At 44.7% G+C, this 10,850-nt stretch overlaps 1 protein-coding gene across 1 annotated transcript in view; it reads left to right on the top strand.

The window, feature by feature from the left end:
* cacng2a (calcium channel, voltage-dependent, gamma subunit 2a) overlaps positions 1-9,754 on the top strand; it is a 100,925-nt gene extending 91,171 nt beyond the window's left edge. Inside the window, exon 4 of the mRNA XM_048521269.2 lies at positions 7,641-9,754. Within this exon, the coding sequence (XP_048377226.1) occupies positions 7,641-8,164 (524 nt within the window). The 3' untranslated portion in view covers positions 8,165-9,754. The remainder of the gene's footprint in view (positions 1-7,640) is intronic.
* Positions 9,755-10,850: the final 1,096 nt, after the last annotated feature.

The raw sequence follows: 10,850 nt of genomic DNA, 5'->3' as shown, positions 1-10,850 counted from the left end.
TTTTATTCAGTTTATGTGCTGGGTCCATTCCATTGCAGAGGTTTACTGTCACATTAGGTGTATTATGGGTGAGCTTGGCATATCATGGGTATGTTTTGTTGGCTTCCTGTAGCTGGGTCATTTGAATGTGAATCTGTTAGCTCAGTTGGGTGGATGGCTGGTTTGTAATGTACAATAACACCAACTGTGCAGGTTGAATTCCTGCACTGGCTGAGGTTATTATGAAGGACAGTCCTGTCCCCTTGCCTGAGATGAGGTGACCCTAAGGTTCAATTCACCAGTTGTGTGTTTCTCTCTAATGTGAGAGAGCAGCTTGATGCTTCAGTAGGGCTATGTGAACTTTGTCTTTTTCATTTGAGTGCTTTCTGTTGTATTTACACTGTATCTGGGACACAGGCTTTGCTGCTGTAGTTGTTCATTTGCTGAAGTGGAATGTTGGGTCTCTGTCAGGTTGGAAAACAGAATGTGGCCCAGGCTCTGGAACCTGTTCTGCGACTGATTGCTCAGATCTTGGCTGATTTGATGCTCAAACTCCATATATCTGCCTTCAACACATGTCAATGATGCCTAGATTAGGTGGGTTATGGGGGATGGGTCTGGGTGGGATGCTCTGAGGGTCGGTGTGGACTTGTTGGGCCGAAGGGCCTGCTTCCACACTGTAGGGATTCTATGATCGATGAATGAGTATTTTCAGCCAATACAAATCTACCCAAAAACAAAAACACAAAGTGCTGGAGAAACTCAGCAGGTCTGGCAGCATCCTTGGAGAGAGAAACAGAGTTAACTTCTCAAATCCTTCTTCAGAGCCGTATCCATCTCAGCTTCAAACTCTTGTGTTCCAGCTGACCATGACAATCCACGTTTTTTGTGAGGGGAGTTTATCTGCATTCGTCACTGCTTGTGATTACTGTAGATTCACTGCCACATTTTACTTTGGGTAATTTGTGCAGGTTTCATTGTGAATCGTTGATGTGTTTGGAATTGTATTTCAGTGGCCGTTAGTATTTTTTGAAGCAGGCCATAAATAGAGGATTTGAACATGGAACATAGAACATAAAACACAGAACAGTACAGCACAGTACAGGCCCTTTGGCCCACAATGTTGTGCCAACCTGTTATCCTATCAAGATCAAACTACTCTGCATACCCTATATTTTACTATCCTCCATGACCCTATCCAAGAGTTGCTTAAATGTCTCTAATGTATCTGAATTCACTATCACGCTGGCAGTCCATTCCATGCGTCCACCACACTCTGTGTAAAGAACCTACCTACCTCTGACATCTCTCCTACGCCTTCCTCCAATCTACTTAAAATTATGCCCCCTCATAATATTCATTTCCACCCTGGGAAAAAGTCTCCACTCTATCTCTGCCTCTCATCATCTTGTACACCTCTATCAAGTCAGCTCTCACCCTTCTTCGCTCCAATAAAAAAAGCCCTAGCTCCCTCAACCTCTACTCAGAAGACCTGCCCTCTAGTCCTGATAAATCTCCTCTGCACTCTCTAAAGCTTCCACATCCTGCCTATAATGAAGTGACCAGAACTGAACACAATATTCCAAGTGTCATCTAACCAGGGTTTTGTAAAGCTGCAGCAGAACCCCACGGCTCTTAAACTCAAATTCTCTGCCAATGAAAGCCAAAACACCACACACCTTCTTTACAACCCTATCAACTTGGGTCGCAACATTGAGGGATCTATGGGCATGGAGCCCAAGATTCCGCTGTTCCTCCGCACTGCTAAGAATCCTGCCATTAACCCTGTACTCTGCATTCAAATTTGACCTTCCAAAATGAACCACTTCACACTTTTCCGAGTTGAATTCCATCTACCACTTCTTTGCCCAGCTCTGCATCCTGTCAATGTCCCATTGCAACCTAGAGCAGCCCTCCATGCTGTCCACAACTCCACCAACCTTTGGGTCATTTGAAGTTGGGCATTAAGCCTTTGGTTGTGCTTCAGCATCCAACTAGAGGTCAGTTAGCTCAGGTAGCTGGACAGCCTGGTCTGCGATGTGGAGAGTGACACCAACAGCATGAGGTCATTTCCTTCCGCACCTACACAGGCCCCAAACCCCACCTCTTCCTCCGGTACACTGATGACTGTATCGGCGCTGCCTCTTGCTCCCCAGAGGAGCTCGAACAGTTCATCCACTTCACCAACACCTTCCACCCCAACCTTCAGTTCACCTGGGCCATCTCCAGCACATCCCTCACCTTCCTGGACCTCTCAGTCTCCATCTCAGGCAACCAGCTTGTAACTGATGTCCATTTCAAGCCCACCGACTCCCACAGCTACCTAGAATACACCTCCTCCCACCCACCCTCCTGCAAAAATTCCATCCCCTATTCCCAATTCCTCCGCCTCCGCCGCATCTGCTCCCACGATAAGACATTCCACTCCCGCACATCCCAGATGTCCAAGTTCTTTAAAGACCGCCCACAGTGATCGAGAACGCTCTTGACCGCATCTCCCGGATTTCCCACAACACATCCCTCACACCCCGCCCCCGCCACAACCGCCCCAAGAGGATCCCCCTCATTCTCACACACCACCATACCAACCTCCGGATACAACGCATTATCCTCCGACACTTCCGCCATTTACAATCCGACCCCGCCACCCAAGACATTTTTCCATCCCCTCCCCTGTCAGCTTTCCGGAGAGACCGCTCTCTCCGTGACTCCCTTGTTCGCTCCACACTGCCCTCCAACCCCACCTCACCCAGCACCTTCCCCTGCAACCGCAGGAAATGCTACACTTGTCCCCACACCTCCTCCCTCACCCCCATCCCAGGCCCCAAGATGACATTCCACATTAAGCAGAGGTTCACCTGCACATCTGCCAATGTGGTATACTGCATCCACTGTACCCGGTGCGGCTTCCTCTACATTGGGGAAACCAAGCGGAGGCTTGGGGACGGCTTTGCAGAACACCTCCGCTCAGTTCGCAACAAACAACTGCACCTCCCAGTCGCAAACCATTTCCACTCCCCCTCCCATTCTCTAGATGACATGTCCATCATGGGTCTCCTGCACTGCCACAATGATGCCACCCGAAGGTTGCAGGAACAGCAACTCATATTCCGCCTGGGAACCCTGCAGCCTAATGGTATCAATGTGGACTTCACCAGTTTCAAAATCTCCCCTTCCCCTACTGCATCCCTAAACCAGTTCAGTTCGTCCCCTCCCCCCACGGCACCACACAACCAGCCCAGCTCTTCCCCCCCACCCACTGCATCCCAAAACCAGTCCAACCTGTCTCTGCCTCCCTAACCGGTTCTTCCTCTCACCCATCCCTTCCTCCCACCCCAAGCCGCACCCCCAGCTACCTACTAACCTCATCCCCACTCCTTGACCTTACCGTCTTCCCTGGACTGACCTATCCCCTCCCTACCTCTCCACCTATACTCTCTCCACCTATCTTCTTTACTCTCCATCTTTGGTCCGCCTCCCCCTCTCTCCCTATTTATTCCAGCTCCCTCTCCCCATCCCCCTCTCTGATGAAGGGTCTAGGCCCGAAACGTCAGCTTTTGTGCTCCTGAGATGCTGCTTGGCCTGCTGTGTTCATCCAGCCTCACATTTTATTATCCAGGTCATTTCCTGCAATGGCTGAGGTCACCATGAAGATCCTATCTTTGCATCCGTGCTCCTTAATTTGGGCATAGTCACCCTCAGGTTAAACTCTCCACCAACCATCTCTCTCTCTCTCTCTCTCTGTCTCTCTCTCTCTGGGAGAGCAGTGATGGTGATATTCAAGGCGCAGCTCATTGCAGAATTATCAGAGCATCAGAGTTTCTTGGCATCTATTGGGAAAGTTGAGTTCCTAAGCATTTCTTGTGACACTCTTCAACTCAGAGAAGCACTTTCAAGCCTTGGCCGTGAGATATAAAATACACACGTTGCCTCCTTAACTTCCAAATTCGTCATCTGTTTCCCCCTTTCTCTCAGCCATTCCAACTATGTTTAAATGTTTGTGATCCTTGTCATAATCAGTCAGTCCTGTGGGTGAGAAAACCACACAATACTCACCCCCCAGTGTTGGCGGTCTGCAGTGACTTTCCTGGATCAAAGCTCTCAATGGATCTTGCAAATTTGCTGTTGGGCAGTTGCCACATCTAGAGGTAGAATTGGCTCAAACCAATAGCTCTTTGCTGCAAATTTTTAATTTTAGCTAGAATTTTTAATTTTCTCTCTCGCAAAGTCTCTCTCATTCACTATCTTACTCAAAGTCTTTGAACCTATTGTCTAAGTCCTTATGCCTTTCTCTTGAGGTCTCTTTCCTTCTCAAGTCAGGTACAGCAAGCAAGGTTCTACATTCTAAAAAGACCAATCACAATTGGTTCTAGAAACATTCTTGATCTCAACTGTCCTCCTTCATTTCTGGCCTCATTACCTCCTGGAAAACATAGCTTCTCGTTCCAATAAATAAACAGGCAGTGGAATAATGGAAAAGACCAGTTTGAGCCATATAAACATCTTCATTCTCTGTATCAGATTGATTCAAGGGATAACTGCAGGAAATTGGGATTCGTGTGCTTTTAGTGGTAGTTACATTGATGCAGGCTCGATGGGTCAAATGGCCTTTTCTGCTCTGTATGAATCTATGATAGTGCTTTAAGTTTCCATTTCTGGGCACATTTGAACCTGTTTTCAATGGATTTAATCAATTTTAATCTTTCAGTTAATATATATGAGCCTTTCAGTTAATTTGCTCAGATGGGTTATTTGGTTTGATCAGATTTCTCTCTGTCCCGATAAGAGTCTTAACAAAGTTACAAAAATTAACATGATAGAGTTAACCTGTTCTTCCTTGTCCCCCTTGGCCTATCTCCAGCTCTTGACTGAGATAGTTAGCCACACCATTACCATCCAAGTCCAGTTGGGTGGGACCACTCTCACCTGCTTCCATGTTTATCTGTCAAGCTCTAGGCAGAGATTCGTTTGTGAAGGCTTCTCTTGTTGCTCCTGGAATTATTCGACGATCTATCCTCAACTTCCTCCTATTTCTATTGGCATCATCATCCACAGACTGTGTGAATTTCCATGTGTACGCTGACCACACCCGACCCTAAGTCACCACCGTCCCCCCTCTCCACCTCACCCACCCGGATCTCTCTGCTGTCAATTACCAGAATGTTTAGCTGATGATATTCAGTACCAGATGGGGATAATTTTCTCCTTTAAATACTGACAAGATTGTGGATCTGTTACCTTCAGCCCCTCGAGTGACCAACTCCCAACCTCTCCCTGCGAACTATCTGATGCTGACTGAGATTATTCCTTGTTGTCCAATGTGTAGTGAGACAAGTGAGAATTGGTCGTGTCTAATGGTGGCTCGTTGGTGCTCATTCTCACTTGTCTCATCTCTCACTACACGTGGACAACGAGGAACAGAAATTCAACTGGTACAACACATCCATAATCGCATGAGCCGAACAGAGTCGCGCCGGGGATTTCCTGGAGGCCTGGTATTCCAACCGGAGCTACATCAACAAGCACATTGAATTAGACCCTGTGTACAAACCACTGAGAAACAGAACCAGAAGTAATACCTACCATCCCAGCAAACCGAGGCATATAAATAACAAGTGGGACAGGACGCCAGTGCTTCACTGGATGCACACTGACGGTGTTACCTAGCAGGGTGACGGAACATCTGCAACCAAACCCACAAGCTCAGCGAGCAAGTCTGCAACTTTAACCTTCTAGAAGTTTATAAAATAATGCGGGGTATAGATAGAGTTGCTAGCAGTTGTACTTATCCTAAGATGGGGACTTTCAAGACGAGGGGGCACATTTTTGAGGTGAGAGGAGATGGATTTACAAAAGACATGAGGGTGGTTCGTGTGTAGAATGAGCTGCCAGAGGAAGTGGTGAGAGGAGGTCTAGGACCGAAACGTCAGCTTTTGTGCTCCTGAGATGCTGCTTGGCCTGATGCGTTCACCCAGCTCCACACTTTGTTATCTCTTTTATCAGAGGAAATGGTGGATGTGGCTACAGTTACAACTTTTAAAAAGACATTCGGAAAAGTACATGAATATGAAAGGTTTGTGGGAAATGGGACAGAAACGGGGAGGTGGGACCAGTTTAGTTTGGGATTGTGGTCATCATGGACTGGTTGGACTGAAGGGTCTGTTTCAGTGCTGTATGTTTCTGTGACTCAATGGCATTTGAAAGCACTTTGCAGCCAATTAAATAGCGGCAGGAATGTGGGAGCCAATTTGTGAACTGCAAAGCCCTCGCGGGGTTAATGAGGAGATCAGACCCTGAATATCTGTGTCAGCTATCACAGCTCAGGGATAAACAGTAGCCAGGAAACCAGGAGGAACATTCTCGGCTTTCTGCACTTGAGGGTTTGTAGCTGCAACAATAAGCAAACACTTTCACTCTCTGCTTCTTACGTAGTTCACGTGAAGTAATTTTATTCCTCAGTAAATAAGCTGAACTCCTACAGTGAGAATAGGTGTTAAACAGCAAGTTTCAGTCCACCTCCACTAATTGCAGCTAGTGTTACTCACATATCAATATGAAGCAGGCGTATGAGGAGAGGTGATAGCTGATTGATATCCTCAATCTGACACTATTTATCCTAACAAGAGCACAATTTAATCATTCATCTTCATATGGTGACACTTATTTTAACTGTCTACCCAGTGGCTGCAGTGTCTAGTGTGCAAAACACTGACTGAATGATACAGGGATTTCAGACTGTTTCCACTGTCTGTATTTACAGGGGCCCCCAGGTGTGTGTGTGTGTGTGTGTGTGTGTGTGTGTGTGTGTGTGTGTGTGTGTGTGTGTGTGTGTGTGTGTGTGTGTGTGTGCGCGCACGCACAATTGTGTGTGTCAGTATATACAGGGGGATCCTGGGTCGGGGGGAGGGGGGATGGTGTGTCAGCATTTACAAGGGGATCCTGGGGAGGGGGGCATGGGTCAGTATTTATGGGGGTGTCCCCAGGGGGTGGTGAGTGTGTCATGATTGTACAAGCCTCTATAAGTTCAGCCCTCAGCCTCTGACAGTCCGGAGAAAATAGCCCCAGGTTGCTCAGCGTCTGCCATTACACCAAACCCTCCAAACCTGGCACCATCCTGCGAAAAGGAGGCATTGGCCTCGTGGTTTTATGACTCGGCTATTAATTCAGAGATTCAGGGAATGGTCCCGGGGACCCGGGTTTGAATCCTGCCACAGCAGATGGTGGAATTTGAGTTCAATAAATGCCTGGAATGAAACATCTAATGATGACCATGAATCCATTAGTGACTGTTAGAAAAAACCCATCTGGTTCACTAATGCCCTTTAGGGAAGGAAATGCCATCCTTACCTGGTCCGGTCTACGTGTGACTCCAGACCCACAGAGATGTGGTTGACACTTATCTGCCCTCTAGGCAATTAGGGATGGGCAATAAGCGCTGGCCTAGCCCTTGGCATCCTCAATCTGTGAATGAATTGTGGAAAAATCTTTTCTGAACCCCTTTCATCTTTCCTCAAGCAGGGAGACAGAGCTAAAACTGGCCTGACTAAAGTCTTCTTCTTTGTGTTTAACCCTAAATTTTAACCCTCCCCACCAAACCTCTCTCTCTCGACGTTCTGAATGTCAATGATTTGTCTGGTATTTATGTTCCTGTTGCCCTGCAGGTTTGAGTAATATCATTGGCATCATAGTGTACATATCTGCCAACGCAGGAGACCCAGCCAAAAGCGACTCCAAAAAGAACAGTTACTCTTATGGATGGTCCTTTTACTTTGGAGCTCTGTCCTTTATCATTGCAGAGATGGTGGGAGTGTTAGCTGTCCATTTGTTCATTGACAGACACAAACAGATCCGAGCCGGGGCCAGATCCGCAGATTACCTGCAATCCTCGGCGATCACTCGCATCCCCAGTTACCGGTACCGCTACCGACGGCGCAGTCGGTCGAGCTCCCGGTCCACGGAACCCTCTCACTCCAGAGATGCCTCACCGGTTGGTCTCAAAGGCTTCAACACGCTACCCTCCACCGAGATCTCCATGTACACTCTCACCCGAGACCCCCTGAAGACCACCAGCTCCTACAACTCTGAGCGCGACCACAACTTCCTGCAGGTTCACAACTGCATTCAGAAAGAGCTGAAGGATTCATTACACACTAATACAGCGAACCGCAGAACAACACCTGTATAAAACACTGGACGCTGCAGAAAGAGGGACAGAGAGAGAGAGAACAAAACAGAGGAACAACAACAAAAAAATTAATAATTTACAAAAAAAGGAGAATATTAAAAGTTATTGCATGAAAACCCAATTCCATTGCAAAAAAAATGCAAAAGTTACTTTGTCAAAAAAAGTTTAAAATCGAAAACGAGGAGGAAAAAGAGAGGGGCAGATGTGATGATGCAGAAGGCTTGAAGTTCTGCAAAAGGATGGATTGACGACAGAGAGGAGTGTGAGAGGGACAGTTAGGATGAGGGTTTTTTTGTTCATTTCTCAAATGAATTTAAAACGCCATTTATCGTCGAATTTTTTTGTTTCTCGTAACTATTGTTTCCCTGCCGAGAATGGGAGGCGATGGTTTTCGTTAAAAGGTCATGAGCTTGCTGAAGAATTTAAAACATATTTAAAAAGGAGAAAAAAAAGGACACATCCATTCTTTGAGACAACTACAAAGCGGGGAGGATTTTAGTAAAACAAAAGAAACACAAGACTGGAACAGCATCAAATGTCAGTTTTTAATTTTGCTCGGCCATTGAATGAAGTGATCATTTATCAAAGGAAATTGGAACATTAAAACAGAAAATATATGTATTCTTTACAAAAACAAAAGACATTTTATTGGTGTGTGGCAAGCTGAGGATTTGAGAAATTTGCATGTGATGATAATGACGCTCCTCTTCCGACCAAAAAAACACTCAAATCAAGAATTTCAAAACAAGAAATTTTTTTAACGATTTCAATTATTATTTAAGAAAAACAAAATGATAAAAATGGAATGGAATTTTGTGTGGAGCAGGAATGGAGAGGGTTTGATCGAAACAAGAAGCTATCAGCTTTTATTTCCAAAGTTTCCTAATTTTGGTCTAACTTTAGGATGACCATGACAATTCTTTGAAGGTGTGAGGATGGACTGAAAGCAGGAGGAGAGAGAGACGGGGGGAAAACGGGGCGAAATGGTATGTGTGACCTCTCTAAAATCAGGAAACTCTATGTGCGAGTGTGATACTGTGGTGTTTAACTCATTTCATGCCAAATTTAAAAAAAATCAAAAAAATTTCAAAAAAATGAAATAAAATCTACCAAAAAAAAGCTTTCATATATTTTATTTTAAAAAAATAAAAAAAGACATTTTCTATGGTTTGAACAAGGAATAAAAAAAGAAAATTAAATTCAAACATCCGATACATCCACAATGGAATATTTTAAATATGGTTTAACAAAACAGAAAAAGGATTCATTGTGGGATCCACTAGAAATATTTAAGAGAATTGAAAGATTAATTTTAAGCTGAGATGATTGTACAATGGAAGAGCTTTTAAACAGATAAAAAAAAATTCTCAGCGAGCTAAAGAAACTCCGCTTGCCAAAACCCTGAAAACACAATCTTTCTTTTTCCCAAATAATGATTTCCAGAATCAAAACCTGATTGAGTTGTGGGAAAGAGAATGGGATCTGGTTATCTTGTAAGATTCACTTCGTTGGAAGAAATCAAAACCCATCAATTTATCTCAATTGTTACAATTATTTTCTTTTTTTGTTTGCAGACTGTTAAAAAAAACCTGAGACATTCAAATAAACACTTTTATAAGAAGCTTGCGCTTTAATTGTTTATTTCTATGTAAATGTTTCCCAAACCTTTTCATAAGAGCCATCTATATCTGGTTATCTAGGGGATGGGGCAGGAGTGAAATTTGTTGGGTGCCAGTGCTGAGATTGGTGAAGAAGGCAGCATCTGACTATTTCAGACAAAGCTGAATTGCCTGGCAGATCAGCGCATAAACTAATCTTACACTGTCTGCAAAATCCCCAATTATCAAATACTTCATCTCTTCTCTTTCATGGCTTTAGATCTCTGTGTGTCTTTTTTTGTTGATGGATCGGGGAGGGTAATTTGGTAATTCAGGCATTTAGCCCAACCTGCACCATGCCTACTGAATGATTTGCCAGAGCTGTTTTGGCTGAGAGGCCATCACATTGCTGTGGCCAGTGTGCGTTAGGATCCCTCCCTAAAGAACATGAATGAACCAGATGGGTTTTAATTTGCTAATAACAATTTCTTTCTCTCTTTGCCATTTAAGTCCACCTTCACTCCTTTATTTCGCATTGTCCTAACACCATCTCTCCTCTCTCAGTTTTTCTCACATTCTCCCTCACTTGCAACTCTTTTCCTTCTTATTCTCATTTCCGTCTCCTCCTTCAGTCTCTCCCCATTCATTTCTGTCTTTGTAGCTTCCTGTTGTAATGACCCTGCAAGCCCTGGTTGCAACTAAAGATCAGCATTAAGCATGGGCTTGCAGAAGGGATTCTGAACACAAATACAAATCTCACCATTGAGATTTCCAAAAGTTATGTCTGGAAACCATGCTACAATCTGTAAAAGTAATCACTAAACTGTTGGATTGTCAGCAAAACCCAAATGTTTAATCTGTGTCCTTTAGGAAGGGTAATCTGGTATGTTTACTCAATCATTCTCTACAGCATTGTAGCAGCTAATGTGGCCAGCAAAATGTAATAATGACCAGATTACCTGCTTTAGTTGATGTCAACTGGTTGGACTGAAGGTCTGTTTCTGTGCTGCATGATTCAATGACTCCAATTCAGGGATAAATATGAAGAGGAGAGCGAGACAGAATTGCACAGCTCTACTTTGAATAGT

This window comes from Stegostoma tigrinum, chromosome 38 (assembly GCF_030684315.1).
Source record: "Stegostoma tigrinum isolate sSteTig4 chromosome 38, sSteTig4.hap1, whole genome shotgun sequence".
Lineage (NCBI taxonomy): Eukaryota > Metazoa > Chordata > Chondrichthyes > Orectolobiformes > Stegostomatidae > Stegostoma > Stegostoma tigrinum.
Note: the sequence above shows the minus strand (reverse complement) of the source record. Positions and strands in the feature narration are given on the sequence as shown.